This window comes from Clarias gariepinus, chromosome 25 (genome assembly GCF_024256425.1).
Source record: "Clarias gariepinus isolate MV-2021 ecotype Netherlands chromosome 25, CGAR_prim_01v2, whole genome shotgun sequence".
Lineage (NCBI taxonomy): Eukaryota > Metazoa > Chordata > Actinopteri > Siluriformes > Clariidae > Clarias > Clarias gariepinus.
The window spans coordinates 15,817,463-15,834,526 of NC_071124.1; the positions used below are offsets into that span (position 1 = coordinate 15,817,463).

General features: G+C 36.7%; 1 protein-coding gene across 4 annotated transcripts in view; it reads right to left on the reverse strand.

Moving 5' to 3' along the window:
* Positions 1-2,258: 2,258 nt before the first annotated feature.
* Positions 2,259-17,064, reverse strand: part of kcnj9 (potassium inwardly rectifying channel subfamily J member 9) — a 36,270-nt gene continuing 21,464 nt past the window's right edge. For 3 of the 4 annotated variants that reach the window (XM_053486508.1, XM_053486509.1, XM_053486511.1), the window contains 4 exons: positions 14,984-15,176; positions 9,593-9,790; positions 7,126-7,256; positions 2,259-6,760 (listed from right to left, as the gene is read on the reverse strand). In XM_053486508.1, the coding sequence (XP_053342483.1) occupies positions 6,479-6,760; positions 7,126-7,256; positions 9,593-9,790; positions 14,984-15,176 (804 nt within the window). In that variant the 3' untranslated portion in view covers positions 2,259-6,478. The remainder of the gene's footprint in view (positions 6,761-7,125; positions 7,257-9,592; positions 9,791-14,983; positions 15,177-17,064) is intronic. The other variant, XM_053486510.1, reaches the window with a different exon arrangement.

Sequence of the window (17,064 nt, forward strand, 5' to 3'; positions counted from 1 at the left end):
CATTTTCTTATCAATACACTGTGTCTCTTCACAGGATGTAAAGAAATTGGCAAAATATTCTAATTCCAATTTGCAAATGTCATTAAAAGCCATATAGAAAGACTGTATTAAAAATGCATGTATTGCAACTTTTACAGTTCATTAAACAGACAAGCTTAGCGATTTCAAACATGTCACCCAAAATGGTGCAAACAAAAGTAACACGATGGAAAACTACTTAAAGTTTTAAGAATTTGCTAAAATGTAAGAATACCACTGCTTCTGGATTTTTGATATAACGTTACAAAGTGAAATTTATACAGTTCTATTAGTTATAATATGCCAGGAAAGGAATCAAATATTAAAATATTATCTATGGAATTTTTTAACTGGAGCTATTCTAAATAAGCGAGCGCTGTTTTACTGCACTAATTATTCAGTGTACAAAATCATACACTATCTTTTATGCTTAACTTTCATAGTTTGAAGTCATTTTTAATAATGCAACAGTTAGTTCCTTTCCACTCATTTAATTGATCCAATGGACATTATGGTTAGTAGAACCAGAACGGGATGTTTCACTGTTAGTATAATTTGTCTAAAACTCCACTTCTTAGTTTTTAACATAACATAACATAACATAACATAACATAACATAACATAACATAACATAACATAACATAACATAAAACATAAAACATAACATTGGGCCATATTGTGTACACAATTAAGCCATATCACAATGATCAGGTGTGCTGTTGTGCTGGAGATCAACACAGCTGTAATGTGGTCCTAGACACGAGAGCGTTAATCAACTGTCATTAAATGTAATTAACATGGGTGAAAGTAGTTTTATATTCTTAGTGGTACTAGGTAGCCAAAAGTTGAAGAGAATAAACCATGTAGGTTGTGGACAGTCCTGATGAACTTGCGAGATTCACTTTATATTTCCACTTTTGGAATATTAGCTCTGTTACCTCTCACATTCCAGGGACAAATCCCAAATAGCGTAAACGGAAATCTTGCTAGGGTGTGCAATCAGTTATTTTACACATCAAGTGGAATTTAGCCTTGTGTAAGAAGGCAATTTGGAATAATGTAGGAGCAATTTTTTAGAAGACAAGGTGGTTTTAAATGTGGGTTTTGGCAGGCAGCTGCTCTCTCCCCAATAATGAGAACTGTACAGACCTACCTGTACTTTCACCCATGCTGGTGACAGACAGTTAGTGTAATTAATGGTTATTAGAACACTTGGACAGAGAATGATACATACAGTTATAGATACATATAAAAATCCCAGTGCTGTTACTGTCTATCATCACCACTCGTCCAATCAGATTACTCTGTCGAAACTAAATATTTTATAATGTCAGTTATTCCATATTAATTTCTTGTATATAGAAAACTTAAAGCACTATTGCACTTGCTTATGCGATTCCTTAAATAAACCACTTTCATGGAATTTAACATTCACTGCCTGTCCGAATAAAAGTTGCACACACTAATATTTTATAGGACCACCCTTAAGGTTGATTATGGCACACATTCACACTTGCCTTGTTTTGACAACCTTATACAACGTCAGAACATTAATTTCAATCCAGGTTTGCATCTATTTTAGCTAAGATTTTGTAATGATTATGGAAGAGTCAAACTAAACATAAACACATTCCAAATACTTTCATTATGATGGCTTTTCATGGTCATTCACAATTTTTCCTGACTACATTTCTTGTGCAAATTTGACAATTCATAACTGGCCTTCCAGGTTTTAATGGATGCATTGGACAGTTCTTACCTCAATTCCAGTAATTATTTCCATGATAATTTACTATTTTGAAACACGCATCTTATTTTGTGACCATAGGACATGTCTTCTGACATGTTTTTTTAAGAAATAAGAAGATACTTTTAGAATTAGTTAAGGTTAAAAGAATTGTTGGCAGCTAAATCACTGTAATCACTGCAGTAACTATCAAATTAAAGGCTTATAAAGTACTTACTCTTCATTTCCTGAGGGAAGTTCATCACAACTCTAAAAACACTGGTCATGTAGCAAGACATAATATACAAATACCTTCGGTCAGTTAATACTTATGTCATGCCATTTTTCCTATTACATCTTCGATATTATGTGTTCACCTTTCATATTCTTGTACTAACTATACTTCGATGCCCTGTACTTATTATGTCTACATACTAATCAATTCAACCATTATTGATGGGATTAATAAATGGGATTAATATCTGGGATTAATAAAGTTCTAATTAAAATTACCTAAATTAAATAACAGATCTATACAATACTCTAATCTTATCTTGAATATGATTTTGAAGATCAAACCAAAACTTTGCTAACCAGCCTTACACTGGCTCATATTTCTTATCTAGATATGATTCTGTGCTAGAATAGTTTATTTTAAGGGGTAATATCTATAATACGTGTGTCTGAAAAATTTTATGACTGCATAACTGTCACAATCCCCCATTTATGTTGCAGTTCCCAAGACAAATAGATTATAGTTTCCCTTTTGATCCTATTACAAACCCCACCCAATCAGTCATCTGTTACATGATGGTGTTCTTCAGTTTTTTGTGATTATTTTTTTTATTAGTTTCCGAACATACTGAACATTCTGCTTTTCACTGTATCATCCAAAGCTTATTGTGCATTATTGTCCTTAAGTCCAAGTCAGAGTTCTGTTTCATTAGACCTTCTTGTTTTGACCCAAACACAACCCAACAGGTGAAGGCAACAGAGCAGCTTCCCACACAATGTTTCCTGTAAAAGCCAACAGCAAAGAGCGTTAGGGTGATTCCAGAAATGCTCTGTGGAAGTCAACATGGCAGCCGCCATAGCACCATTTTCAGCCCAGCACTCTGTGGGAACCTCCCAACTCTAGTGGCAGAAGGAGGTTGACGAATTGGCCTCCCACGTCTTGTCCTTCCCCAGACATGCCATGCTCTATCCCAGCCATGTCTAACCCTGTCCCAGTTACCGGGAAAAAAAGCCCATTAAAAGCCCATGGCACAGCCTCCTTATCCCAAGCCCTAGCCCTGTTCCAGTCAGAGTCTTGCCATAGGCCCATGACGAAGTGACCACCTCTGCTATGACCACTAGTCCTGCCCCAAGCAAGCACTTGCCTGGGGACCCAATAGGTGCCCCCCTGCCCCAAAGACTTGTGAATTGTCACGTCCTGCTTGTCCTTACCAAGATCAATCCTGGCTCCCGTGCAAAATTGCAGCTCAGCTTCCATACCAAGTTCCAGCCCAGCTCTTATTAATTGTTCCAGCCATAACCCCATTACAGATTTGGCATCAGACGGATGACTTCCAAAAATGGTTAGATTACCCTTGTTTACCCGTAGCAACAACTGGGAAGCCACATCTTAGAAGGCAGAGTTGTCATAGTGTTGCTGTTCCTGCTGCTGGTTGTTCTGATATATTTCAGGGTGTTTAATAAAGGAAAATCTGCACCTGCATCATTAATTCCCACAATCATGGCACCCATGGTTTTAAAATTTTAGACTGGGTAGGCCAGGAAGTAGGGAAATTATTAATTGCAATTTGCCCTATATGCAAAGGAGGACTTTAAAATACAATGCTTGTTTCAATGCATATTCAAGAATTACCAAAGTAAAGTCAAAAACATCTCTAACCAAAGCATATATAGAAAGTAATTAATTAACATTGTGCTAGGCAAATAGTTGTGTTAAATATTAAACGCACCTACTCTACATATTCTTACTCTAAATCTATTTATTTTAGGGCGTTTATACTTAAATAACTTAAGCTTTGAACCACTTAGCATCTTGCATGCTCTGTGTCTTGTCTTATCAGTTTTTAATTAAATGAATTCAGGTGCATTGGAGCAAGGAAACCATTAAACAGTGGCTGTGTCTAGTTAGTGTTCTTACTACATTACCAAACCTCCCAACTGCTACAACGCATACAATAACAAGACTTCTTAACTGATATTACTGGTGAGTGTTCATATGATTTAATGGGTATATAGATTCATATAATATGTACAGTATATAGACAGAGACCGTCTATTGTCTATAGGATATGGTCACAGTACCTTGAGACTATGCATGTTCCCATAACGCACTGTAAAATTGTTATAAGCAGCAAACTGGTTTAGAACTTTACCAAATGGTTGAGAAATTACATAATTATAATATGGTTCGCAATGATATGTCTGACATATGGCTAGGCGCTTTGTGTTTGGTGCCATATGACTATTGGCTGAAAGTTTTTCTACCAAATTCCATGATGCTGTTTTTATCTTTTTTTAAAAACTGCTACTTTGTCAGGGATAATTCTACCCTCAAACCCTAAAACTTGGAATAGACCACTTGAAAGTGCCAAGCTGTGGTCCTCTAAGACTAGATTTTAGTAACATACCTCTAAGTTTATAATAATAAGTATATAAGGAATTTTATAGTTGTTTTATTTTAAAACAGTTTCATATCCAGAAAAAGTTTGTGATGTGTTCATGGTACCACTATACCTGATGCCGGTATAGGTAGAAAATAATAGCACAGATACCCCAGGATGTCAGTGTTCATAACTGGTTCAAACTTTGGCCCACATACAATGGTTTCATGCATCATATGGTCAAAAGTAATGTTAAAATTTATGGGATAAACTTATGAGTGCATAATGAGTGTTTATGGTCAGCTTTTGGGACGTGAACTAACCTTAGTACCATATAGTGTAATGGCAACATATAAATAAAATACATAATAGACAAATACTATGACATGAGAAAACAATGTTTTAAATAAAAAAAATCTAAAACTAGCCTAAGTTATATTTAGTACAGTATATAGAGGTTGATTGTCATAAATATTTCTACTTTTTGTGCTTTTTTCCCTCAGCTCGCATCAACTTGCTATACTCAACAGTTACTATGGCATCACCTTCAAGCTCTTGGTCTTTGGCAAACTACGCTGCCTGTCAACTGCAGTCACTGCTAAATAACAATGAAATGACACAACTCCTTAATACATGTCATTAACTCAGAAGATGACATAAAATTGATAACAGTTTTTTAAAGCAAGCTTAAATATGACATTCATCTTAGAATAAGAAGGCTTATCACAATCTAGTTATATACCAGGTTATCAGAATGTACGTGGTCTATGCCTTAATTTTCTTTCATCTATATGTTACTGAGTAATAGAATACAATAATTTGAATGACTGTTTGCATTATTGTATAGCTTGAATAATGATGCTTCAATATCATAATTAGTATATTTTATGGCTATAAAATAGTATTACACTGAGATCTAATTCCTTGTAAGGTACAGAAACATCAGAAAAGGCACCAGCAGGTTTCCCTTCCATAGGACATTACAGGAATAATTAAACTGTGCATTAGACATGCTTAGGTTCTGGGCAGCTTCCAAGAATAGAATGGACTAGCATATTAGTGGAATATGTTCCATCAGAGTAGCCTGCACTCACCAACGTAATTCATCATAAATTTATTGGCAGCTCTGAAGACAAGAGCGCAGCCATGAAATGAATAGTAGGAGCAAAAACGCTGACATGGCTTAGTATCAATAAAAGCCAGTACTCATTAATTAACATGATGTGTGTGGCATAGTGCCAAGTGACGCCTACTAGCTTTATGTAGAGCTTTATGTAGAGCTCTGCTACCATTTTTTCATTAAACTATTCTTTCAGGTCATTAATCTTTGACACTAGTTTAGCATTTCTTCTGAAAGGTTTAAGGTGTATCATCCCTACGACATATGCACAGTATATAAGAACTGGTTTAAAGAATAGTTACAGTAAGTAACAAACCTCTGTTACATTGAAAGGGGGGGGGAAACGTGAACTCTGTGCAAGATATGTCTGTAAGGCTGACAGTGACATTAAAATAACAGACACCGATACTGTACGATTTCGTTTGTTTTTTTTAAACAAAAAGGACAATTTCACTTGCCTATTAGATTAATTTCCTGCATTAGAGAGACTGTACTGAAAAAACAGATAGGAATACCAATAAATTCCTGGCACAAAAATCATTTTAAATGCTGATGAGGATAACCGCAAGGATTTATAATAAAATAACTAGTTACGTGGCACTTCCGTCAACTGTAGTATAGCTAGGTTATCTTTATTTTACAAACTGCCGAACCAGCCATGCCTCAGAATGGATATATTATGTATAGTAAAAGGAGACATACCCTGTGTAATTATTTAAAATTCCGGATAATGAATAGCCTCAAGAAACCTAATGTCATCCATGAAAAGACCCTGCCGGAATTTAAAGCAGGACGGTTTTTCAGATGTCTGCTTTTAAAAACCAACAAACCAAGTAACTAAGATTTCCCCGTTGGGGAAAGTTATTCTATGCTATTCTTTAGTGGCTAAATGGATAAGATTTAAAGGAAAAAAGGCATGGATTGTTTCACAATCAAAACTAATATATTATTATCTTTCTAACCCTAAAAAAAAAACTTGCATTCTTACTTTTCTTTCTGTTAGGCCTCAGTTTCTGATTGGTCTGTAGTGACACTGCCGTTCTGCTCCCCTACAACTGGCTGTTCCTGTGTATCTATAACTCCACCCACAATGAACGTAGGTCCACTTCCATCTTTTCCACTGACGGATTCAGAATCAACAGGGGTTTTTGATTGCTCGGTCAGGTTAGGCCCCTCCCACTTCTCTTCGTCCAGCCTGCTGGAGATCGACCAATAGAGGTGAGCTTCCAGACGAGCAGCAGCTAATGCGAGCTCTCGAGCTGAACAAGAAGGAGTGTCCACCTGTGGGCGAAATGGGGAGGCAAGACTTTATGAACGCAGACTTTCCTTAAAAGAATTAAGTAAATTATTTTTCTAATTTTAATTTATAATGTGATAGTTGCAACATTGTCAAATCACTCATTACAGCTTATTTTTGTCTTATTCCTCTTTAGTAATTATGTTTTACTTGTTATCTTTCTTTTTTTATTTGTGATTTTTCAGCATCGTATATTTATGCACTTCAAAATATCCGTCCATATTTAACATTTGCTGACTGTCTAACTACAATAAATACTGAGTTCCACATACATAGCCAAAATATTATATGACCTATTTCAGGAGTACTGTAGGTATCTGGTTCAGTAAGTCTGCTTATGTTCTCTCACCTCAAATGTATGATGAAATGCTCCGTAATCCACATCAAAAAATCCTTCAGCCAGTGACATCATCGGGCTGAACCTGTGACCCCACAGCACCTCCTCGCCCAAATAGGAGCTCCGTGCTTGACATGTCATACCTTTTATTAACATAAAGAAAAAAATAATAGCTAGATAAGTAAACATCCTTATTTAAAAGGGGTAAAACACTTGAGTTTAAGCAACACATATTTAGTGCTCTGTTGCTGCTTTTAATTACGTCCTGTTTTTCTTTAGTATACATACTAATACTGTACATGCACATATGCAACACATGACTTTGTCTACCATTTTCATGGGAAAAACAAATAACATTCGTCATAAAAAAAACAGATGGTTGGTGACTGGCATACATCATGTAATAGGCCTTAACAATTTATAACTAAAATTAGGGATGTAATAAAGTTGTATCTAAAACAGTTCCCTTTGCAGCTCATGGAAAGCAATTTAAGCAAGAAACTCCTTTTAACAGCATCTCATAAAATTCCTTTGATCAAGTGTCATTAATTCTGGCATTAAAACTGCCATTATATGTTATGATTGTATAAAAATGAAATGAAACTTTTTGGTCATCATCAGAATGTTTGATGACAAAGGAAATGCATATAAAGACAAGGACTTCATACTAGTGCTAGATGATACGGTATGACATTAAATCAATATCATGGTTAATTGACCATTTAACTAGATTGTGATTAATGGTTGTCATCTCATCGTCTATCCTGCTTAATCCTATATACAGGATTGCAGGGGGCCCAAAGCCTATCCCAGGAAACTTAGGGCATAAGACGGGGTACAATCACACACTCATTCACACACTACAGGCAGTTTGAGAACGCCAATTAATTTAATCTGCATGTCCTTGGACTGTGGGAGGAAACCGGAGTACCTGAAGGAAACCCACCAAGCACAAGGAGAACATACAAACCTAATGCACAGGAAGAGGCAGGAATTGACCTAGGCCTGGAATCGAACCCGGACCCTGGAGGTGCGAGGCAGCAGTGCTAATCACTATGCAGACATTCAGATTAATCGGATTATGATTAATGAATGATTATATTGGTTCGGGGTATTTTCTTGTTGTTTCTTTCCCTCATAAGTTTTTTTCTAGCGAAAGTGCTCTCCTTAATGTTGCTTTCATGCCACAGACTGGATGGGGCATGAGTCATCTGACTACATATTTGCTAGCATGTTTTTAGGAGGATTGTACATGAACACACACAATGAGGAAACTATCAACAGAATAAAAATAATGATAATTGGCATGGGCAAAAGTACGCAGATTAGAGCTTCTAAATGTTGTTTTGGTATATTTTCAATTACCTGGTACCCAGCATAAAATGCATAAAATGCTATCATGATTAATCTTTTGAAGCTGTTTTGTGACTGGTGAGGCTCTTTGGGAAAATATCTTGAGCCACAAATAGGTTATAGCTTAGAACAAAACTATTATTCAACTATAGGTACAAATTGTTAAAGAAAATCAAATCTGATGTTTTACAATCGACCTTCGGTCTGAATTGAAAAGGGAAGTCCATGTATGCTGACCAGTGTTGTGTGTAACGCGTTACAAAGCAATGCGTAGAGTACTTGGATTACTTTTTTGATGTAACCAGTAATCTAACGTGTTAGGTCCGCCATTAAGGTACTTAGTTATTAAGTTATATTTACAATAATGCAATCAGTTATTCAGACAATTTATGTAATCCGTGAGCCAGACAGCACCCATTTCCAATCCGTTAGTGTGTGTGTATGAAAGTCGTCCTACAAGTTAAGCCTTTATTTGTCACATATACATTACAGCACAGTGAAATTCCTTCCTCGCATATCCCAGCGTAACTGGGGTCAGAGCGCAGGGTCAGCCATGATACGGCGCCCCTGGAGCAGATAGAGTTAAGGGCCTTGCTCAAGGGCCTAACAGTGGCAACCTGGTGGAGCTGGAGATCAAACCGCCGATCTTCTGGTCGGTAACTCAGTGCCTTAGCCTTTTGAGCCACTACTGCCCTCTACAAGGCTCGTCCCCTCCCTTATTCCTGCTGTTATACCACTATCTCACCATTTGACTATGCAAGGACAGACGTGCGGAAAGATGGAAACCTAATCACAGCGCCAAAACTCGCTGTGAATCATGATGAACTGTATTTACAGCCATCGCGCGAAACCGCGTAGGTAAGATAGGGGGTATTAGTACTTAACAGATTATGGGCCAAACTTCGCTAAGTGATGATGGTAGAATAATTATAAAGGTCTTGACTTAAACAACCTGCATGAGGAATCACAAAGGAGTTTTATTTTCTGCAATGGAAAAGTACTCTAACTAGTGTACTTTTATGAGAAAGTAACGTTGTAATATAACTGATGACTTTTCAAAGGCAGTAATTTTGTAATGTAATTAGTTACTTTAAAAAGTATGCTGACTGAGTGTTGTCTCTCTCACCTGTAGCTTCGACCATGCCCTCCAGAATAACAACAATCTCAAAGTCTTCTTTCTCCAGCTGAGCCTGGGACATGTCCCAGAACGGCGAGCGCGAGTCGATTTCATGAGAGATGACCAACGGAGACACCAAGAACAAGCGGTCGTCCCCTGTCTCAAAGCCCACACTGATATCAGTTTGATCCAGAGGAATGAATTCACCTAGAAAGAAAAAAAGGAAAACAAGGGGTAAAAATATCTTCAGAAGATTAACGAATAATACTACAAATGAAAGCATATTATATGTATATTACAATGTTAACTGAGAGCAATATGACTAATTTGGTGTTAGGTGTTAGCACTATAGCCTTGCCCCTCCAGGCTCTGGGTTCGATTACCACCCCTGTGTGCATGGAGTTTGCATGTTCTCCCTGTGCTTGGTGGGTTTCTTCCCACAGTTCAAAAACATAAGATTAGACTATTTGGCGTTCCCACATTGCCCATAGTGTGTAAAAGAGTTTGTGTGCCCTGTAACGGATTGACACCCTGTCCAGGGTGAGCTCCAGGCCCCCCGTGACCCTGTATACAGGAAAAAGCGGTATATATAGTGAGTGAGTGATGCTCTCCTCTCTTTTTCTTGCTTAGATTCTGCATTAGAATCTACAACAAAAACTGTTTCTCCTTCATCAGATATGAAAAACTATTTAAGTATGCAAAACGCAACTAATGAAATCAATATCAAATGTTGAACAACCAAGCTTTGTTTTAGACTTTAAGTGGCATTACAGATTACTAGATGATAGTTGTGCAATAACATATTTTCTCCATGTCAGTTTACATAACAAAGATTTTCTACCAGCAGATACTGCGTGTGTTTAAACAAAAACGTCTACGTCCAGCTTACATCATCAATCTGAGTGATCCAGGATCTGGAGGAGCATAAACAGAATGATTCTTCAAAGTTAGCTTCAGGCAATAATGTTTTTTTTTTTTTTTTGTCTATTAGCATGTTTCTTTTATGTTTCAGCATTGCTACCGGCATATTTCAAAGTGTCATGACAGTCAATTTTATAGTTATGTGCGATTCTCTTATTGGTGGCATTTGTACACGTGTCATAACAGAAAAAAATCTCAATGCGTGACTGCTTACCCTACCAGAGATTCATTGTTGACTCTTAATGGCACAACGTCTCTTTCACCTGGTGCTGTGTAAATAACATTAGATATGCTGTGCCATAAAAATTCTTTCATTTAATTCTTTGAAACTGCAATTTGTAACTTTTAAATGTGCCATTTTGTATTCAAACACATTTATCCAGCCTAACAACAAATAATGCAAATCACAAATAATCTCATTAAGAGGATGTTTTCCATTATTTATTTATATCACCGGCATATTATATATTATAGTGCGCTAGTACTGTAGCTGATAGTTATAGTAGAACATGTTAAAAATCAATAATCAAATAACAATTAATCAATAATTAAATCATTATAATAACCGGACGCAAATGTCCCCCTTTTGTGTAAAGTTTTGTTGCAGCCCTCCACAGTATTATAACTGATCTCCATATATTTAATTTTCTATTTATTAAATTATTTTAAATGAGTAGGGTAATCTCCAAGGTTACGACTCCTTTCAAAACAATTAATTACAATTAATTTTAATCGAATTAATCGCTAACAGCTCATATATCTGAAGTTATCTCAGATCACTATCTTGTCTCATTGCAAGTGTGTCACAATAATAATGTACACACAGCGCCGCGCTACCGTATGAAACGTACATTCACATCAACTACCAAACAGAGTTTTATCAGTAATCTCCCAGAGTTCCCAACTTCGATTAGATCACCGTCTGACCCCACAGAACTCGATCAGGCGACTGAATATTTAGAGTCGACATTTCGCTATACCCTAGATAATGTAGCTCCAGTCAAAAGAAAAATTATTAGAGATAAAAAACTTGCTCCCTGGTATAACGATCACACGCGCACTTTAAAACAGACCGCTCGGAAATTAGAACGTAAATGGCGTCAAACTAAATTACTAGTATTTCAAATAGCATGGAAGGAGAGCATCCTGAACTATAGAAAAGCTCTTAGTGTAGCTAGATCAACATATCTCTCCATTCTTATAGAAGAAAATAAAAATAATCCTAGATTCTTATTTAATGCTGTAGCTAAATTAACCAGAAATAAGACCACTGCAGAAATCTTATCCACAACAACATCATGCAATAGTGAGGACTTCATGAACTTTTTTAATAATAAAATTGTAAATATTAGGCATAAAATTGAGGTTTTGAAACCGAACAATGTAATTGATGCAGATGTTAATCTAGCCATGTCAGACCAGAACCTAGAATACTTTACTCCCCTTGAAGAGAATGAACTAATTTCACTCATCTCTTCTTCAAATTCATCAACCTGTATATTAGATCCTGTACCGACACATTTTCTTAAACAGATAGTACCAGCAATAATAGAACCCCTGTTGAGAATAATTAATTCTTCACTCAGCATTGGATATGTTCCAAAATCTTTTAAATTAGCAGTTATCAAACCAATAATTAAGAAACCTGACCTCGACCCCTGTCAGCTGTCCAGTTACAGACCAATATCAAACCTCCCCTTTATCTCTAAGATCCTGGAAAAGATAGTAGCGGAGCAGCTATGCTCATATATACATAGGAATGGCATACATGAACTGTATCAGTCAGGATTTAGGCCTCATCACAGTACAGAGACGGCGCTCGTTAAAGTAGTAAATGACATTCTATTGGCCTCTGATCAGGGTTGTGTAACTATGCTTGTATTACTTGACCTCAGTGCAGCTTTTGACACTGTTGATCACGCTATTCTTCTTCACAGATTAGAAAATGTAGTGGGAATTAAGGGTACAGCCCTCTCCTGGCTCAGATCCTATCTGACCCATCGTTATCAGTATGTAGACTTAAATGGTGATTATTCTGCATGTTCTCTAGTGGAGTTTGGCGTTCCGCAGGGTTCAGTTTTAGGTCCACTGCTTTTTTCCCTTTACATGCTTCCTCTGGGCAACATAATCCGTAAGCATGGTATTAGTTTTCATTGTTATGCTGATGATACACAGTTATATGTCTCAGCAAAACCTGATGAGAAAAAACAGCTTACTAAAATTGAGCAATGTGTGCAGGACATAAGAAATTGGATGCTAACTAACTTCCTTCTGCTAAATCCGGATAAGACAGAAGTTCTAGTCATAGGACCGCATACAGCTAGGAGTAAAATTTTAGATCATACCGTAACTTTAGATGGCCTTTCTGTTCCATCAAATGCAACAGTGAAAGACCTTGGTGTGATTATTGATTCCAGCCTTTCATTTGAAGCACATGTAGATAATATTACCAGGATAGCATTCTTTCACCTCAGAAATATTGCCAGAATAAGAAATTTATTGTCGCTAAACGACGCAGAAAAACTAGTTCATGCTTTTATCACCTCTAGGTTGGACTATTGTAATGCCTTACTGTCTGGTTGTTCAGCTAGATGCATAAATAAGCTTCAGCTAGTCCAAAATGCAGCAGCGAGAGTCCTCACCAGAACCAGAAGATATGAGCACATCACCCCTATCTTATCTTCACTCCATTGGCTCCCTGTGAAATTTCGCATTGATTTTAAAATACTACTCTTGACATATAAAGCATTAAATGGTCTCGCGCCGCAGTACCTGAGCGAACTGCTAGTGTCTTACGATCCGCCACGCCTACTTCGATCAAAGGATGCAGGCTGCTTGTCAGTACCGCGTATTATGAAAAATACAGCTGGGGGCAGAGCTTTTTCTTACAAAGCCCCAAAGTTATGGAATAGTCTTCCAAATAGTGTTCGGGACTCAGACACAGTCTCAGTGTTTAAGTCCAGGCTAAAAACCTATTTATTTAGCCGAGCATTTTTATAAATAGATTTGCCATAGGTAAAGGAGCAGATCTGGGGGACTCATGGACGTAGAGTATTATGGTAAACTGGTATGTTTGGATGCTGTCTTCCTCACTCTCATTGATCACTCAGGTTTGCTGACGGTGAGGTGATTGTTTGTTTTACATGTCAGGAAGCCCTCATGTTTGTGTTTCCTTCTGGCTCCTCCCTTTTAGTTATGCTGTCATAGTTAGTCCTGCCGGAGTCTCTGCTTGCACGCTACAGTTAATATACATTCACATTATACATTGTGTGACTGTGACCATACCTAACTGCCATCTCTCCTCTTCTTCTCTTTCCCCCCCTCTTTCTTTTTCCTCTCTCCTCCTGTCCCCCCCTTTCACTCTTTCTCTCTCTCTCTGTCGAGCTACACATGTCGTTCCTGAGCTGCCAGTGATCCAGACTCCCTCTGCCCTCCGGACCTGTCTGACCCATCCTGGTGCCCCGCTTCTGGCTGAAGATCTCGTCACATGGATGCCCCGTGTGTCTCTCTGGGATGCGTCTGGTGTCTGGGAATGATTCTCTCTACCTAGAAAATGGTTCTGGCCTTGACTGGTGTTGGCAACTGTTTCTCTGGGGACTTGACAGTTCGATAGTTCATGACTGGAACTTCTTACAAGTCTACCTGGGTCTTCAATAACTACCTGGACTCCATATTAACATCAATTAACATCAGCTATTATAGCTGAACTGCCTCCCACCCTACACACTGTATAAATGCAGATCATTTACTGCTTTTTGTTTCACCCAAATGAGGATGGGTTCCCTGTTGAGTCTGGTTCCTCTCAAGGTTTCTTCCTCCTACCATCTCAGGGAGTTTTTCCTTGCCACTGTCGCCCTCGGCTTGCTCACCAGGGACAAACTGACCATTTTGATTCATACAAATTCACATTTCATACAAACCTAAATAATTCTTTTGACTATGTAAAGCTGCTTTGCGGCAATGAAAATTGCTAAAAGCGCTATACAAATAAAATTGAATTGAATTGAATTGAATTGAATATAAACTTTAGGCTTTATATTAGGTACTGTATACATAGTAAGTATGGCAGTACAGTTGTCTTATGTGTTTTTCATTGTTTTACATAGTATTATACATTAGTTTTAAATAGTATTATGTAGTATTTATTTATTAATATGAAATGGGTTCAATTTTAATAGAATTCCTACAAAATAGCAATAGTTCTTATAAATAGACTTATTAGTAATCCATTAATAACAGAACTATTTGGATTTTCTGACATTAAACACCATTAACACTGCAATAGTTTACATCTGGAGCATAATGCTGCTCTTTTTAAAAAGACTTTTATGGAAATTTTATGGAAATTAACACAGGATTTTCCATCTGTGCACCACCAGATGGCACCACTGTATTTATCCCTAATTTGCTAACGTTGATTGCTTTGATTTTCATATTTTTCTGTCTTGATGATTTGAGACGCTGCAGCTGGAATCTCACCCTCTTGGGTTTGTTTGGATTTGATGAGCTTCGCTCTCATGTTGGCTCCAACGATGTGTGAGGATCTTAGATCGCCAACTCGGAACATCAGACACAGCTTATCGTCCCGCAGAGAGATGACGGCGTTCCGGGAGAACACTAGTGTCTCGGCCCGTTTGTTTGGCTGAGAGATTTTCACAAACATACAGCCAACCTGTGAGAGTTGGAAAGTTAAATAAGATTATAGGGCAACAAACTGAACAATAAAACTACATAACTGTGTCAATAACAGATATCCTAGACGAGCTCCTTTCGCAAACTAGAAATTCAATGCTGGCAAAATCTGATATGCCAATCATTTATACTTAATTATTAAAGTGCCATTCCCGTACATTGTCTTACATGTTCACAATAAATATTAAATACATGGTCTGGATTATCATTATAAAAAAAAAAAAGGTTTTGTCTGTAGATTGGTCAGGGTATCTTTATGGTTCATACATTAGAGGACCCAAAAAATGACTGCTTGTCTGTGTGTGTGTCTGTCTGTCTGTATGTCTGTCTGTCCTGTCACTTTTTGTCACAGCATTATGCAAAACTGGATGGACAGAAGTTATTAAAACTTTGGCAGTACTTTGGTTTTTGCCTGAAGTTAAACCTGGAATAAATTAAATTGAAATGCTGAGTAGAAGTAATGTCATGTGCAGTTATGAGTTTTGACAGCATACTGCATATTGGTCAAACTGGGGGTGTGGCTTACATCGACCGGCAAAAAGAATTTAATGGAACTTTTGCAGTACTTAAATATATTGTATATATCTCATATTTTATATATGAGGACATTACAGTTCACACACACACATATATATATATATATATATATATATATATATATATATATATATATATATATATATGTGTGTGTGTATATATATATATATATATATATATATATATATATGTATATATATATATATTTATTTTTTTTTTAGAAGTGATATTTCTTTAGAATAAGTGAGTAAAAAATTATAAAATCTTTAGATCAACAAATAGAAGAAAAACAGTGTTTTGTTAATTTTTATGATATGATATTAAAATAAGGTTAGGTTCAGCTTTTTAGGTTAAGGTTAGGGGGCATAGCAATAATTAGCTGCGGTAATAACTATGTCAAGGCATGGTCTTCACAAGCAAAGTAAGACAAGTGTGTGTCCCCAAAATGTGGGTGAAACTCAGCCTGAGGACAAGACATTAAATTAGGCTACTTAGAGCAAGACACATACACACACAGACAGACTTCCTGAGTCCTCATTACAAACACATCTTGTAATTTTATCCATTTAAGTGACAAGGAAAGAAAGTAAATTACCGTCTCAGGTCAGAGGGAATAAAACACAAAGATACATGGACAGTAAAACATGAAAACAGGTGAGAGGAAAACACAGTGAGCAACATCCACTCTTTACAAAAGTATGACTCATTTGGCTCTGTGAAAAATTACATGCACACACACACACTTTGGAGATGCTGCAGAGGAACAAGTACTGAGGGCAGTGAAAGCCTAAATCCATTTTCACAAACCCGAACCGCATGTGAAAAATGCTGCAGCTGCAAAGTGCCTTAGATTCGGGAAAGATGATGAGAGAAAATTAAGTTAGGCAACCGAAAAAAAGAGACAGATACAGGGCCCATAAGGTTATAAGCTAATTGTCAACGATATTAGTACTCCTAAGTACTCATTTAAAATCATTAAAAATATGTTCAATTAATTCAATGCCCAAGAAACTACTAATATGTGATGTGATAGTAAGAAATAGTGCAGTGGTTACACAATCCTATTAACTATAGCCAATCTGAATGCTTGAAAGGTTTTAACACTGAGGAACAATTCTATATGACTGTAACCACATGTGTTAATTTGCATTTAGTAATGTTGTTTGTTGCGTCTACATGGTTGCACTGTATTTTGTAATTAATATTCATTAATTAGGTTCATCTTAACATTTTAAAATATTATCAAAAGGTTTATTCATTTTAGTGATTCAATCCAAAAAGTGTAACATATATTATATAGATTTATTACACACAGACCGATAAATGATGTA